The sequence below is a fragment of the Ambystoma mexicanum genome, chromosome 9 (assembly GCF_040938575.1).
Source record: "Ambystoma mexicanum isolate Mex_15411 chromosome 9, UKY_AmexF1_1, whole genome shotgun sequence".
NCBI lineage: Eukaryota > Metazoa > Chordata > Amphibia > Caudata > Ambystomatidae > Ambystoma > Ambystoma mexicanum.
The window spans coordinates 1,463,143,485-1,463,160,034 of NC_090931.1; the positions used below are offsets into that span (position 1 = coordinate 1,463,143,485).

At 48.7% G+C, this 16,550-nt stretch overlaps 1 protein-coding gene across 2 annotated transcripts in view; it reads left to right on the forward strand.

Annotated features, from left to right (window-relative positions):
- PTPRN (protein tyrosine phosphatase receptor type N) overlaps positions 1-16,550 on the forward strand; it is a 488,337-nt gene that overhangs the window by 154,207 nt on the left and 317,580 nt on the right. For both annotated transcript variants that reach the window (XM_069616889.1, XM_069616888.1), the window contains exon 2: positions 1,583-1,633. In XM_069616889.1, the coding sequence (XP_069472990.1) occupies positions 1,583-1,633 (51 nt within the window). The remainder of the gene's footprint in view (positions 1-1,582; positions 1,634-16,550) is intronic.

The window sequence follows — 16,550 nt, forward strand, 5'->3', positions numbered from 1 at the left end:
CTCTCGTTCAGCTGCAGTCTCAAATCTGCTGTTTCCTCGTGTGCTTTCCCTTGCTCAGAGTGTGTTCTTGTGCTCTGCCTTTTATCCGTGTGGGGAAGTTTAATGGAAGTCAGGTGTGTGTGATGGCCAGTTATTGGCCGACCTCGCCTGACCATTGTATTGGGACATGTCAGGTATACTGCTGGGGTGTTGGTCTGTTTTCTCTCATAGCGAGCTGTCCGTGAAAGTGTTTGTGTTGTAAAAGGGGTTGGGGGTAGAGTTCCTAAGTATCCTACCTGGTAGGATGGGGTAAAGGTGTTACAGGGAAGGGGATATTACGTCTCACCATCCGGCGTGTCACTCCCACTCCCGCAAGACCTCTCACCCAGGTGATCCTCCCGCACTGGTCCACCCCCAGGAACTGGATCCAAAAGTGATGGCCGTGACATGGCCACCTGGATGACAGATCCCTGGGAATCCGTGGGTGAGAAAACTTGTGGCTTCTCTCACATCTACTAAGTGCTGACGTTATTACTTCTTTAGGGCTCATAAATACACGTATATGAAGTCACTAATTACCCACTCCCTGAACTCAAGTTTATTAAAATTATTTCTACAAATATACTAAATGTATATCGGGCAAACATTGGGTAATATCCGTTGTCATCAAATGTCAACATGTGAGACGTGTCCTGGCTACCGCAATTGGTTACTGTGTGGCAGATGCCAAGACAAACCTTAACTGCTGCTATTGGAAGGGCGTGGTGGCACTCAAGGTGCCCATAGTCTGATAGCAAGTGGTGGCATTGAGATTCAAATATGAATCTATAGAATCAGTGGCTTTTGAGTAGACCAGCCAGTGTGCCACCAGAACCTTAAGAAATATAAGGCATTGCTCTTCTTAAACCCATAATGAAGCAAGTAACGCTGCAATATTTCACTACAAAGGATTTTAACATGTAGCCAGGACGAGTTCACAGGCGGCTCTGAAAGGCCTAAATGAGGTTGACGTGAAGTGTAACATGAATATCCATATGGCAACTATTTTTTTTACATTAGACTTTAACCGCATAGTGTCATGAGTTTCATCATACCCTGCCTGCCGGAGCCGAACCTCCACCCCAAAGGAGGTGTAAATGCCCACCTGGGTCTGGGGCGGTGGCAGGTTTGGCGGCAGAGAATGGAGCTGTACCTGAAGCAACGATCTTGAGAAGGTTAGGTCTGTGTGCAGGAATGACCTGGGTGTAAATCCTATAGTATGTTCTGGTGCTCCGGTTAGGTTCTTCAAATCCTGCTCCTCCGACAGGTTATCCTGCAGACACATCCGATCCATCCCAGGCTTTTCCACACTCGTATACCATACCCCATGTGTTGGGTCATAATCGCAAGCGTGCATGCCCAGTAACCACCATCACGAGAAGCGGGTCTAGGAGCTGGTGCAAAATGCACAACTCGCCACTTCAGATGGTCACGCAAAGGTTGTTACTTTTGTTCTTAAGCACACACATGATGGGTCACGAGCATGCAAACTCTACTGCATCTGTTGTCACGTGTCCCTCTGCTCCAGCCTTCATGTAACTCTTCATCTCCCTCCTTCCTGCAGGTTGCTTGTTCGACAGAAGGCTCTGCCCTCAGCAGGAGATCTGTGTTCCAGGTGAGTGAATGTTCACTCTCCCATCACTTAGATTGTGCAGATACCAAAAGTTTCTGTAATGTTGGGTTTTAACTGGAGGTTGATTCAAAGGGCAAGTGGGCACTCTGTACTTTCTTTATGCTTTACACGTGTGCGTGTGCGTGTGTGTCTGTGTCTGTCTGTCTGTCTGTGTGCATGTGTAATTGTATTGCATCGATGATGCTAGCTGATTTCAATTGATAATCAGACACAGACCTTGGTTCACTAACTTCATGAGCATTCCAAAGAGGTAGTGGCTGGGTCCAATCCACAGTGAAAGAAGGAAGGACTTCAAGGGGCTGGAGCACTGCTTAGGACTATATTAGCCCTGCGCAGTGAGACCGGGGTTCCCACCACAAATAACCACTCTGACGCGCCAGTAACGTTCCAAGAGTGTCTAAGGGATTTTCAGGTAGGTCTCAGGACTAAGCGGGTTCTTGGGGAGTTGGCACGAGGGCCATCCCTGTCCATCTCGACTTCCTCTGCCTTTCTCTCCTCCCTAAGCCATCCGTCCGTAGCGGGATGTTAGTACTGGCCAACGGTAACACCGGTCTGTCTGTTTGCTGACTTATACTGGTGGTGATTGCCCTTAGACAAAGGATGACTGACTAACACCCTGGGGATTTTCTATCATTTCCCTAACCAAACCCACGTGGTACTTATAGGGAGTGAGGGATGGTGCCTTCTTTCACCCGGAGTCACTCTTACTTCTCTCACGCCCGCTCGTGACTGTCTCTTTATTATACTGGACTTTTACGATGTTCTCCCCTCGCCATCTGCTGTCCCTCGATTGTCACACTCTGCCTACCTCCACCTTTGATATGTGTTCTCCGCCTGTTTCTCAGATCCTTAACTCCCTTCCGTCATTACCTCCCACTACCTCCGCTGGTATCTTCTTCTCCTTCCTTCCTCCTGCTCTACCCGCTTGCCTATCGTCTCTCTGTTCTTCCCACTACTCCTAAGTCTGCTATTCCTCGCCTCTCACTACTATCCTTCACTTCTATCACTACTACATGTTCAATACCTCAGCTTCTACTCTACTACCACGACCACTCTACTACCTCTTATATGTCCAGTCTTATTCTGTATGACCGCTACCACTCCTACTACTTACTACCACTCCCTCTAACTGCTACTGCTATTCTTGCTACCAGTTCCTCTACTCCCAACTACTACCACCTTCTACTACCACTACCTACACTCTGTTGCTATCCCACACACTCATTGCTCTCACTCACAAACGCTCCACAGACCACCCTCTCTCTGATAGCCTCTAGACTACTTTCGCTGTCGCCTCCTCTAGTCGCTTGGACGACGTACTCCACCTCCTGTCCTCACTCAACTAACCCACACCGAATCACTCATACACACCTCCTTAAATAACCCAGCCCTTCCCAGAACTGCTCCACTTACCTTATTCAATCACCTGCCTCGCTCAAAGGGTGAGTCAATGGAAGGGCTCGGTGAGGGCTGGTAAGCCCTGTCCCTTTCTGCCCAGGCCTTCTTGAGCCTTTAAATAATACACATTTCCCTGGTGGATGGCCATGGTATGTTAAATATATATTCTCTGGTGGATTAGTGCTTTTAGTAATTAATTTAAATCCCTGGTGGTTTAGTGGAGTCATTTTCCTTTTGCAGGCCCAAGCAGGTGCGGTCTGCCGGAGCCACACCGGTATTGTTGTCACGGCACCCCCTGATGCCACGTACACCATTGCCACGTCCTGCGACGTGCATGGCATGGTCTCCTTCTTGGTAGCGTCCTCCTGGGTGTGGCGGCGCTCCCTCTGGCCCGACCTCCTGCGTCTTCTGCTTTAAGTTAAGGTGGGCAATCAAGGGCGTCTTCCTGCACACGCCCGGACACCGCTAGTGGATTGGGGTGTGCTCACTCCCCCTACTTTGCCCTTTCAGCCCCTCACCCTCCATCCTACTCCCTCATTCTTTCACCCACCCCCCCCCTCACACTTCCACCCCCTTCCTGCCTTGAAAGCCTTCCAGCCCTGGCATGGCCACAACGCTGGCCCCGTCACAGCAGGCAGAGAGGAGCTTGTGAAGTTGGGCGTACATTTCCGGGCACACTGATTTCTCCTCACTACGCTTCATTACTGTTCACTTATCCTAATCACTCCTTAGTCATACTCCAAAATGATCGGCCCTCACTCCTCATCTTCATGCCTCACTCTGCCTCCTTTTCTTACTCCGTTCCTCTTGTCGTCACTTAACACACAGTGTACATTTCACAACCTCCTCCTTTCTCCTTTTCACTCATCTTCCTTAATCGTCACTTGTCCTAAATTTTCATTCATCCTCCTCACTTATCAGCCCCAACTCCTCCTCTTCACGCCTCATTCTGCCTCTTTTTCCTTCTTCTCACCCTTTCTCCTCATTTGTAACATGTTATACATTTGAGGACATCCTCATTTCTCCTCCTCACTTGTCCATCTCAGTACTCATCCCCCCTCCTCACACATTTTAGTACATCCTCATTTCTCCTCCTCACTCTTCATTACTCCTCACTTGTTCTTCTCAGTACTCCTCCCCCTCCTCACTTATTACACATTTTAGCACATCCTCATTTCTCCTCCTCACTCTTCATTACTCCTCACTTGTCCTTCTCAGTACTCCTCCCCCTCCTCACTTATCACACATTTTAGTGCATCCTCATTTCTCCTCCTCACTCCTGGTCCTTCTCACTACTCGGCAGCCTCCTCGCTCCTCGTCACTCATTCCTCCTCCGAATGTGTCACTCCACCTCACCCCTCATCCAGACTTGTCACGCATTGTCCATTAAAGGACATGACCCTGTATCCTTTACATATATCATCCATATATCTCCTCCTCATTAGAAAAGGAAGTTGTACTCTGGCGATGCCCAACTCTGCCCTCACTCACCCAAGAGCCAAACTGGCTAGATGAAGAACGGGGCACACCCCAGGGCTCAATGGGAATGGGGAGGTTGCAAACAATGGGCCAGTTAATGACGGGCCCGTTGTTTGCATCCTGGTCTGCTCGCGAGACCCGCTAAGGACGCCTGGTTTAGGATGCCTGGTGAGGAGACCTCATAATGAGGCGGTAGGGGGTTAACGGGGCCGGCAGCTCTACCGGCCCGTTAACCCCCTACCACCAGGGTCGTAATGAGGCCCATTGTATTGATTTGTTTTTTTTACAAGCGTTAAGAGGCCCGATGCTGGTCTTCCCTTTTGGCCTGAACGGGTGGGGTTCTCAGACAGGGTTCCTGGAGGCAGACTAGGTCGTAGTCATCCCACCTAAGTTATTCTTTGCCAAATAGATCACCAAAACCCCTAGTATTCCAGCATCATATGGCCCACTCCGTCGGGGGTGGGGGCTGGCTAGGCTCTCCCTTTTTTTTACTACCAGTGCTTCTGCCATCCAGCACCATGATTCGATCTTGTCCCCACTAGGAGTCCCGTTCTGATGAGTGGTGACTTTCCTTTCCGCTAAAGCGGAGTTGTCCACAAAGGTATGTAGGGGAGACATCACACCGCCCTCCCAGTCAGCTCCTTTTCTCTTTAATGCTTGCTTTTGGGTTTGTTTCCCATTTGACTTTGCTTTCGTCTTGCCCTCTTCCGAGTGGAATCTGGTTGTTTTTCTTAGTTTCGGGGGGTTTGTAGCTGGTGCCATTATTTCCGATAGGGTATAACCCATAGCGGGGATGTGCAATGCTTCCTCAAATATAACATCTCTTATTAATTCATCTTCCAGGTGTATCACAACTTTATCCAGTCGTTCTCGCACGGGAAGGCCACTCTAGCAATGTCGTCTGTTATCATTCTTAATTTTGGGATCCGATGAAGCATTTTCAAGATGTTTGCTCTGTTCAAGGTCAGGCCATCATTTGTCTGGTCAGTCCGTTCAAGATTAAGGCTTAGGACCCAGTTGTCACTTTTTCTGTGCCGGTTTCCCCCTTTAAAGGGCCTTACAATTCTAAATCCCTCCTGCTGGTTGTCAATGTTGATTGCGAATGAAGGAGAATACATTTGATCCACTGATAGTGAAGGATTGGCGCTACAGCTTGTGTCTGACTGGCCTAGATTCAATGGGGCTACAGACGAAGCCAGGGCTAAGCGCTTCTGTTCCAAAGTTCTGAACCCATCTAGATTCATCATATCAAATGGAGTTGAGTTCTTTTTTTGGCAGAGGCAGTAGACTACTCAAGCCCTCTCCGTGAGCATCATCTTCGATGCGTGAGGCAGTATCCAGGATCTCCTCCCTATGTGGAGTAATCTAACATCCGTTCCATAAGCACTTGCTCTCCCAAGGAGACTTCTACATGAAGGGAAGACTTTGGCACTTCAAGCATCTTCCCTTTATCTTACTGAGATTTCCACTCCAAGGAGTAGTTCACTTCTTTCTGAGATTTAGGGAGGGTTCATTTCTTGAAGAATTGTCGTGAGCAATTGTACTTGCCATTAGCGTGTTTTGCATGTCCTTTACGAGTTTCGGTTAGCTTGTCTGTCAGGCTTTGTGGGTTTTCTTTTAAGCCCTGTTTTTGGTTCTTCAATTTTACAAATAGAGGATAATCTGTGGAGGATGTAGATGGGAGAGCGACTGGAGGAGCCCTTCTGGTCGGAGGTTGTGCAATATCTTTATCTGAACCCTTGGCAAGGTCCGTCTGTTCTACTAAGTCTTTTTCGTCATCACTCAGGATGACAACCTTAGGCTCGACTACCGGTTGTGTTGTGTCAATTCTGACTTCAGGGCCTGCACTAGCCTGCAACAGCCCCCCGCACCACTTCCCTGTTCATAGCATTGGGCGCACCTTCCAGTTGACTAATTTCACTTCTTGTGTCTGGGCCCTCCGTACCCTTTTCACTGACTCAGTTGTATGTTCCTGGCCCCCACCTGTCTGGGGGAATAGAAGCCAATTTTGAACAGGATCAGGACTTTACTTCCTCCATTGGGCCGTCTGTGCTTCGGCTTCCTTTTTGCTGAAGCACGCGTCTCAACCTTTTTTCCTCAATAATTGGGTCTAATATATGATGTAGCATATACATTGTATCTTTTTTATTCGTGTCCAGTTTTCATTGAAACGCTGTGATGAATTGTCATGATTCCTGCCCCTCATGTCCCCAGCCCTCCGAGATGTCAGGCTGGAGCCAGGCCACGATCACCTACATGGCCCCCAAGGGCCTCTCCATCCCTCCAAAGACCCACTTGGAGTCAGACCTGGCGCTTGTGGCACCAGACTCACTCACTCCCATAGGATAACATAGGGGATTGGACTTGTAGTGCATTGATGGGGACAAGATGGATTCCCGCACATATTTCGGTTCCCAGAACTGCATGTGCGGTCTAGTCTTTTGGGTGTGGTTCAGCCCAGAGACACCTGGGATATCCAGAGACTATTTAAGGCACATCCAGGCTGAGAAACATGCTTTGCGTTTTCTGCACCTGCAGCGTGACACTCACCGTGTTCGATCGGTCTCCAGTAGGCCTGCATCTTTCTTCTGCGCTCAGCTCCTGCAAGAATAAGAACACTGTTAGGAACAGCCTTACCTTGCAGCGCTTCTGCCCATCATTCATCACTCCTTCTGTTCTGCTGGCATCTTCGGCGGTGTCATTCCCATCCCGGCACGCTGCTTCCTAAGGAAAAGGGAAAAGAACAGAAAAAAGGCATTAGTAAGCATTCTGCAAATCTTCGCTTATTTTTAAATACTGTACGAGCTTCAAACGCTTACCTGAATCCCAGCCGCTCTGGGGGAACTCTGTCTCCGGAACTTCTCATCCATCTGCAAGAGGGAAAATACACTCCAGGGTAGTGTGGAAACATCTAGAGGCGCAGCATACCACGCTTACCCACTGCATTTGTTCTTCATAACCGGCATCCACGCTGAAAACGTCGCAGCACCTAAAAGACACAGAAAAAGAACTCAGTTCAATGCAAATACGAAAGGGGTGCATCGCGCTCTCATTCACATTCAGCGCTACTCATCTCAGCAGCACGCCGCCATCCCCGGACGCCGGCCATCATCTAAGGAAAGGAAGGAAGTTAGAGAACTGTTCAAAAGACTCATACTTACCTGTCGGACTCTTGCAAGTGAAGTAACTAGGCAGCAACGAGCCCGCATCAACCAACGCGCCCCTGGCTGAAAGCAGGACTGAGAGCACACTATCCAAGAAAACAAGGTGAGCTGTGGATCAAAGGGAAGGGTTATAACCCGGGGAAGAAGGGGTTCAAGCACACAGAGACAATAGAGAGTTAAACTCTACCAATCCTGTGTTTCAGGCCCAGTCTCCAGTCGAATAGCCTCCAGGGAAGGGTTTGAGGTAGTAAGAGGTCAGAACAGGCTGAGTGACGTCCCCGTGGATACCAGGTGAGCGTTACAGAAAGCAAAGCCTCACATCAAAATCCACCTGGGCATCATGGAAACCGACCAGTTAGCCCACATGTTGGGGCAGCTACGTTCCGAAGTACATGCAGCCAGGCAGGAGACCAACACCCTGAGGAGAGAGCTGATAGTAGCCAAAGAACGCACTGATGATTTAAGCCGGCAACTTCTCCAGTCACAAGCAGAGCATGCACCATTGCTGGGAAGCGTGCCCTCGATGCCAGCGACATCAGCCAATCCCGTTCAGATAACCCTTCCTGGGGCAGTTCCCTTGGCTCCGCCCGAAAAATATACGGGGGATCCCAAGAGGTTGGCAACGTTCATGAACCAGTGCCGCCTGCACTTCCTTTGTAGGCCAGGGGCCTTTCCGAATGACCAATCACAGGTCGCTTTTGTGCTATCCTACCTGAGTGGTAGCGCCGCGGACTGGTCTGTACCCTTTGTGGCCCAAGACGATCCTTTGCTATATGACTTCAGGGGCTTTCAGCAGGAGATGGAAAAGCTGTTCACCCGTCGTACTCATGGGCAGGCATTAGACAACGAACTTCTGTCCCTACACCAAGGAAATCAAGACCTATTAACATACAAAGCCACTATAGACTCGTAGTTGAAGCAGAATGGCCACTGGAGAAGAGAACCACGTTATTTCAATCGATGGTTGCGGGGGGAGCTCAAGGATGTTCTCGCACAAGTAGTGAACCCCCCCGAAAGACTGCTCAGAATTCATTGTCCTTGTTGTTCAACTGGATCATAGGCTGCAGGACCGAAGAGCAGATCGAACCAGACTGGACCCTCGCCCTATGTGTGTGCGTTCAAAGGACAATACTGCCCGAACAACGGAAGGTTCAGGAGAACCAATGCAAAGTGGGGGGGTCAGATCCCCCTTGACTAAAGCGGAAAGGGATAAAAGGAGAAAGCAGCAGTTATGTCTGTACTGTGGAAGGTCAGGTCATTTCCTTAAAGAGTGCCCTGTGAAGCCACAGAGGAGGACGGTAGGGGCCACGGACAAGGAAGATACCATCAAGGAATCGGAAAACTCCCCAGCCCGGCAATTGTAGGGGTCCACTTGTCGAGCGAAGAAAGTGAACTACAGACTTCCCATTTTGCACTATCTGTGGTCTTGATCAATCACCAACAACCATCTCGGATGCACGCAGTGAGAGCGTACATAGACAGTGGAGCCGTTGGGAATTACATCGACCAGGATCATGCGGCAAAGATGGGGCTTCCGTTACGCCCTAAATCAACCACCGACACTGTTACCATGTCGACGGCACGGAAATAGCTTCTGGTCCAGTATCCCAATGCACTGCAGCTTTAACCCTTCTGTGCCAGGATGGACACCAAGAATCTATCGTTTTCGACCTCATTAAGGCACCACAGTTCCGGTTGATTTTGGGAATGCCATGGTTTGTAGCTCACAATCCTCGAATCGATAGGCGAGCAAAAGAATTGGCCTATCCCGAGACTTGCGCCCACACATGTTATCGCCAAGAGAAACAACCAATAGACACCAGAACCTCCACGCTTGCGACTGTGGCAATCGGCACCCTACCAAGTGAATACCAAGACTTTCAAGATGTCTTTCAGAAAGAACAGGCTAATACCCTGCCACTGCATAGACCATACGATTGCCAAATCGACCTGATACCCGGCGCACAAATCCCTTGTGGGCAAATTTACGCACTCACGGAACCAGAAAACCAGCACCTGAAGGCCTATCTTGACCAATACCTGACCAACGGGTTTATCCGTCCCTCGAAGTCTCCAGCAGCAAGTCCTCTATTCTTCGTACCAAAAAGGGAGGGGGACTTGAGAACGTGCATCGACTATCGTGCACTGAACCAGATTGCCGTAAAAAATCGCTACCCCCTGCCACTGATCCCTGAATTGCTTGATCAAGTCAAAGATGCCCAAATCTACACAAAACTAGACCTGAGGCGGGCATATCACCTTGTTCGCGTAAAACAGGGGGAAGAATGGAAAACCGCTTTTCGCACCAAATACGGCTTGTACGAATATCAAGTAACGCCCTTTGTCCTTTGCAACGCACCTGCTGCATTTCAATACTTCATGAACGATGTCCTACGGGAATCGATTGATGTCTGTGCTCTAGTGTACATCGACGATATCCTAGTATATTCTGCATCAAAGCAGGACCATGTTAAACACGTCGGATCCGTATTGGAGAAACTCTGTCAACACCAGCTCTACGCCAAGCTCGAAAAGTGCTCATTCCACGTCTCCGAGGTGTAATTCCTGGGCTTTATTCTCAGCCCGAATGGAATCCGAATGGATGTACACAAGGTAGATGCTATCCTGAACTGGCCATCCCCAAATTCTTTCAAGGGGGTGCAAACTTCTACCACCGGTTCACCCCAGGATTTTCGCAAATCGTGCATCCCATCACGTCATTACTAAGGAAAAGCAACAAAAAGTTCCAGTGGACAACAGAAGCCGAGGAGGCTTTCCAGGAACTCGAAGCAAGATTCACATCTGCCCCAATCTTACGCCACCCTCGCCCTGATCTCCCATACCTGGTGGAAACGGACGCCTCAAGCATGGCTATGGGAGCCGTCCTCTCACAAAAGGACCCCGTAACGGGCCAGTTACACCCCGTTGCCTTCTGGTCGCGTAAATTCACACCGCCGAAACTCAATTACACTATCACAGACAAAGAACTCCTGGCCATTAAGTTAGCCTTTAAGGCATGGCGGCACTACCTCTTGGGCGCCAGACACACAATCACCGTAATAACTGACCACCGGAACCTCCAGTTCCTAAAAACAGCAAAGGCCCAATCCTCACGACAACTATGTTGGGCTCTTTTTTTTGCTGAATATGACTACGTGATTACATTTCGACCAGGGGTGAAAAACGGGAAGGCCTATGCCCTTTCCCGTAAGGGCGTGGAAGAGCAAGGGTATCAGACCCCTGACCCAATAGCAATCATCCTGAGTGACAAGCTTCTAGGAATCACAGCAACCATAACTCAGATAGAATTACATGAAGAAATCCAAAACCTGATGAGTCCGGAGCAATTACAAGCGTGGAGTGCACAAGGAGAACATTACATGATAAAAGATCAGTTGCCCTACTTCAGGAATCGTTTAATTCTTACCAAACCAAGAACTACGAGAACAAGTCATGTCCGGTTATCATGATTTCTTGATCGAGGGCCACCCCGGAATCGCTAAAACCCTAGCCAAGGTAAAACAAAATTATTGATGGCCCATGTGGCGTAAAGACATTATCCAATTCATCCTATCTTGTGGAGTGTGTGCTCAAAACAAGTCATCCAAGCAGAAACCGGCTGGGCTATTACAGCTATTGGAAATCCCACCAGCATCCTGGCACACATTGTCCCTCGATTTTATTACTGACTTACCACCCAGTCAAGGGTTTAACACTATTCTTGTGGTCGTGGACCTATTTTCAAAAATGGCACATTTCATTCCTTTTAAGGGGCTCCCAAATGCTTCCACTCTGGCAAATGTATTTCTTGAAGGCATCGTACGGCTCCATGGGTTTCCTTCAGTTTTGGTCTCAGACCGAGGTACTCAATTCGTATCTAACTTCTGGAGAAAATGCTGCTCTATGGCCCAGATCGACATCCGGCTATCCACCAGTCACCATCCCCAAACGGATGGTCAAACTGAGAGGACAAATTAGACGCTCGAGCAGTATCTGCATTGCATGTTACACCAAGCTGAAGGAAGCTGGTTCGACCTATTATGGATAGCTGAATATGCTTATAATAATTCCCTGCACACTAGCACTGGGCAGACACCCTTTTATACCATGTATGGCAGGCACCCACGTACTTCTGAGTTGGACGTTCCTACAACCCTGGAAATGCCAGCGGTCAAAACCTTGCACACGACCATTTCTCAAACCTTGAAAAGGGCAGCTGAACACCTACTTCAAGCTAAGAATCGCCAAAAGAAGTTTGCTGATCAACACAGAGCAAAGGCCCCCAACTACCAAGTGGGAGACAAAGTCTGGGTGGCGTCTAAACACGTGTCCATTAAAGGAGCCCGAACTTTCCATCCAAGATACCTGGGTCCTTTCACCGTCACCTCCGTGATAAATCCTGTGGCGGTCAGACTAGCTTTGCCGCCAAACATGCAGATTCATCCTGTGTTCCACGTGTCTCTCCTTAAACCTGTTCAACCTGGGACCCGGGTAGCAACGCCACCGCAGCCAGTAGTAGTCGCCGGGGAGCCAGAATTTGAAGTCAAGGGCATCCTGGATTCAAAGTACGTCAGATCCAAATTATACTACTTAGTAGACTGGAAGGGGTATGGTCCACAAGACAGGACATAGGAGCCTTGTGAGTACATCCATGCACCTCGCTTGCTTAGACGATTTCATCAAAACCATCCAACCAAACCAGGACCAGACAGAATTTATTTTTAAATTTGTTTATTGGCATTTTACCTTTTTACATATACATGGCATTACCATGCCCTTGATTAGAGGATAATGAGCATTTCACAACATTAACCGTAACACTTTAACATTTCAACCTTAACTGTCTCCAAGGGTCTCTTGAGGCTTAGCAGATCTTATGTCGACTGGGCTAGGGGGGCATAGCCAAGCAGGTGTGAGGGGGGGGGGGGAGTTCCCGGGCCAACAAGGTCATCTCACGGCTGTGATCCATTGCCTGGGTGGGTCTGTAGTCTTGGTTGTAGGTCTATTTTCCGCAGGTTTGTCCCTATTCATGGAGGCGTGTCGTCTGAGGGATGAAATAGTGACCCAACAAGTTCTTTCCACGCTTCCAGGGCCATGCTCGAGGCGTCTGTGGATCTGGTAACGCTGTCTTCCCATGCCTTCGTTTCGGCGTGTATCCATCGTTCCAGTTCCCTGTGCCATGCCTTATGTTGTGGTCCGGCGGGTTTCTTCTAGGCCATTGCGATTGTTCTTTTTGCCAAAATGCACATAATGTCCATTAACTTGGCCAGGTCTTTAAGTTTAGCCGGTCTGGGATACGTTCCCAGAAGGCATTCATCTGGGGTCCATTTGTATCCAGCCACTCCTGCCTTTTCGCTTGTCTGCTGTATGGTGTTCCAAAAGGACTGTGTTTTGGCACATGTCCAGAACATGTGGATCAGGTCCGCTCTATCTGCTTTGCACCATGTACAGTTAGTTTGTACCAAAGTGTTGAACTTCGCCAACCTGGCTGGGGTTAAGTATGTTCGGTACAGCAGGTTCAGTTGTATTTGTCTAAATCTATGGTTTCTGGAGACTGTTTTTGGGTATGCTAAGGCTCTTTCCCAATCCCCTTCAGTCAGTTCCCAGCCCACATACTTCCCATTTACCTTTCAGTTCGGGACTACGTGGGTTGGGGATATCACTGAGGTGGCCGTAGATTTTTGATACCGGCTTCCAGCCATCCCCTAGGTTATACAGTAGCGTGATTAGGGGGTTAGGGTCTGGTTCTTCTGGCCAAGTTGTCCACTTGTTTCGTGCTATAGTGCGTATTCTTTGGTACCATAGGAACTGCCCTATGTGGATGTCGGCCTCTTCCTGTAACCTCTCAAATTCCTTAAAGGTACCGTCCTCCTATAGATCACCCCATGTATATACCCCTTCCTTTCCCAGTTCCTGAGGTGTTGCAGGTCCGTACCATTTCTGCACAGATCGTCAATCATTGGTATGTCCGGGGAATAAGGGTGTTCTGCGTGTACCAGCGCTCTAGTTCTATTCCATACTTTCTTTCCCAGGGTGGCCAAGAGGGGGCATTATCCAGCAGCTGGTGAGGGGCCCAAATGAGTTCTCTCGGGTGCATCGGGGAGATTAAGGGCTGCAGGAGGGCCGTCTCTGATGTATTGTCGTCTGCTAACCACTTGGACACAAAGCTGAGTTGCACCGCCAAATAATATTTCTCTAGGTTTGGGAGTTGGATTCCTCCTTGGCTGTATGGTAGGACCAAGGTGGTGAGCGCTATCCTATGCCTGCCCTTCCCCCACAAGAAGTCTCTAATTATACTTTCTAGTAGGCGAAAAAAGGGAGCCTTGATTTAAAAATGTACGTTTTGAAACCCATACAAAAATCTAGGGAGGACAACCATTTTGATTATTGAGGCCCTGCCCATCATGGATAGGGGAAGTTTCGCCCAGAAGTCTATTGATTTTCGTAAAGCGGGGATTGCCGCCCTCGTGTTACGTTCATGCATTAGTTCAGGGGTGTGCATTATATTTATTCCCAGGTATTTGAACAAGGAAACCTCCCACTGTATTCCTACTGAAGGAAGTTCTTCAATGTCCTTGCCCTTGAGGCCCGCTACGGGGAAGAGACAGGACTTTTCCCTGCTGAATTGTATGCCTGAGACCTTGGCAAAGTTATCTAGGACATCCAGCATTGTGGGCGCATTATTGTTCGGGTCTCTAGCTTACAGCAGTATGTCGTCTGCGTAAAGTGAAATGACGTGGTCTGTACCGCCTATGCGGATTCCTGCATCGAAAAATTGCTTCCGGAAATAAATGACAATGGGCTCTAGCCCCAATATGTAAAGCATGGGGCATAATGGGCATCCTTGCCTGGTGACCCTGCCCAAGCCTCTGATATGTATTTACCGGTCTTCACTCGAGCTTTGGGTTTAGTATAGAGTATCTTGACCCATCTAATGAACCCGGGGGCCGAAGCCAAAGCCCACTAGGACCTCTGTCAGCCATTCCCAATAAATGGAATCAAACGCCTTAATGGCATCTAGGGACAGCAGTGCATATGCCTCCCTGCTTGTTGCAGTTTGGCTTATAACGTGCTGTAGTCTGCGTAAATTCATGGTAGTGTTTCGGCTCGGAACAAAGCCACACTGGTCCATATGCACAATTTCCCCTATGATTCTGGCCAGTCTCTTTGCCAGGATCGTTGTTAAAATTTTCACATCATAATTGAGCATGGCTATAGGTCGGTAAGAATTACATTTATCTGTGGGTTTATTAGGTTTGATTATCGGGATCAAAAGGGTCTCCCTCATACTGTCCGGCAACACCCCCCTCTCATGTGCCTCCTGGAAGACCTCATGTAATAGAGGGGTCAGGGAGGTCTCATATGATTTATAGAACTCAGTGGGTAGCCCGTCGCTCCCAGGGGCTTTACAGGTGGCCAGCGATTTGATCGCCTCTGTTATGTCATCTAGTGTGATGTCTGCATCTAAGGCCTCGGCCTGTTCAGAGGATAGTCTGGGCAGCCCTATCTCCTCTAGGGTTTCTAATATCTGCTCTCGGGGGACCTGGTCTTTGTGGGAGTATAGGTGCTCGTAGAAGCCCTTAAAGGTGCCATTTATGCCTTGTTGTGTTCTGAATTTGTTGCCTGTCGCGTCCTGTATTGCGGTGATGGTGTGTCTCAGGTGTTCTTTCCTGCACAACAGAGCCAACAATCTGCCTGGTCTGTCGTTTCTGAATGCGCTCTGTTAGTTCTGGTAGCATAATCAAACTTAGCTAATCTATCCCATGCCGCTGTGCATTTGTCTCTGAGTTCTTTGAGGCTATCCTCTCTCCGATAGGTGTCTACAGGGGCAGCCTCCAGTCTCTCGACCTCTCGTTCTCCCTGGTCTAGTTCAACTTGCAGTTGTTTCCTGATGCCTCCGGCTTTCGTTATAATCTCTCCACTTATTACTACTTTTAGGGCCTCCCACATTGTACTCACGTGTTCAACACTACCTGTGTTCACTTCTATAAAGTTGTCCATGAAGTTGTGCAGCTCCTCCTTAAATGCCAGGTCTCTCAGGGCTTCCACCGGCATTCTCCACACAGGAATAGGGGGTCTAGGGCCAGCTTGGTTCCATTCTACCAGGAGTGGCGAGTGATCTGAGATGGTTCTCCTTTAATGCTGTGCCTCCTCTATTTGTGATAGGTGCTCTTTACTTATGAAAACATAGTCTAATCTCGTATGTAGATCATGTGGAGACGAGAAATACGAGTAGCCACGAGTATCAGGGTGCAGCTCTCGCCAGGTATCTGCTAGATCCAGTCTGTCCGTTAACTGGGTCAGGGCCGCCGTTGCTGCTGATGTGCCCTTCGGGTGGGGTTTGGACCTGACTAATTCGGGGTTGTAGACACAGTTGAAATCTCCGCCTCAGAGAAAGGTACCATGTCTGTATGGTGCGATTTTCGCATACATTGTATTCAGGTGTGCCGGAATGTTATTGTTGGGAAGATAGGAGTTCACTATGCATATCTCCTCATGCTCTAGCCGTCCCCACATTATCACAAACCGACCTTCCGGGTCTATCTCAGACTTCATTATTTGGAACGGGAGTTGGGGGTGAATCCAGGTGTATACTCCCCTGGCATATTTAGAGTACACGGTTCCAATTCCTTGTCCGCCCCAGTGTTCGCTTAATTTAGCCAAAGAATCCTTCGTGCAGTGCGTTTCTTGTAGTAATGCTATTTGTACTTTCTGTTCAAATATGATTTGATTCTATTTCGGCGTGAATAGGTCCCCAAACCTCTCACATTCCAAGTCATTATTTTTATTTTAGAGGACATATTGATTTAGGGCTGTTTTCTATTGTGGCAGACCAGAACCCGTTCCCATTCTCCACT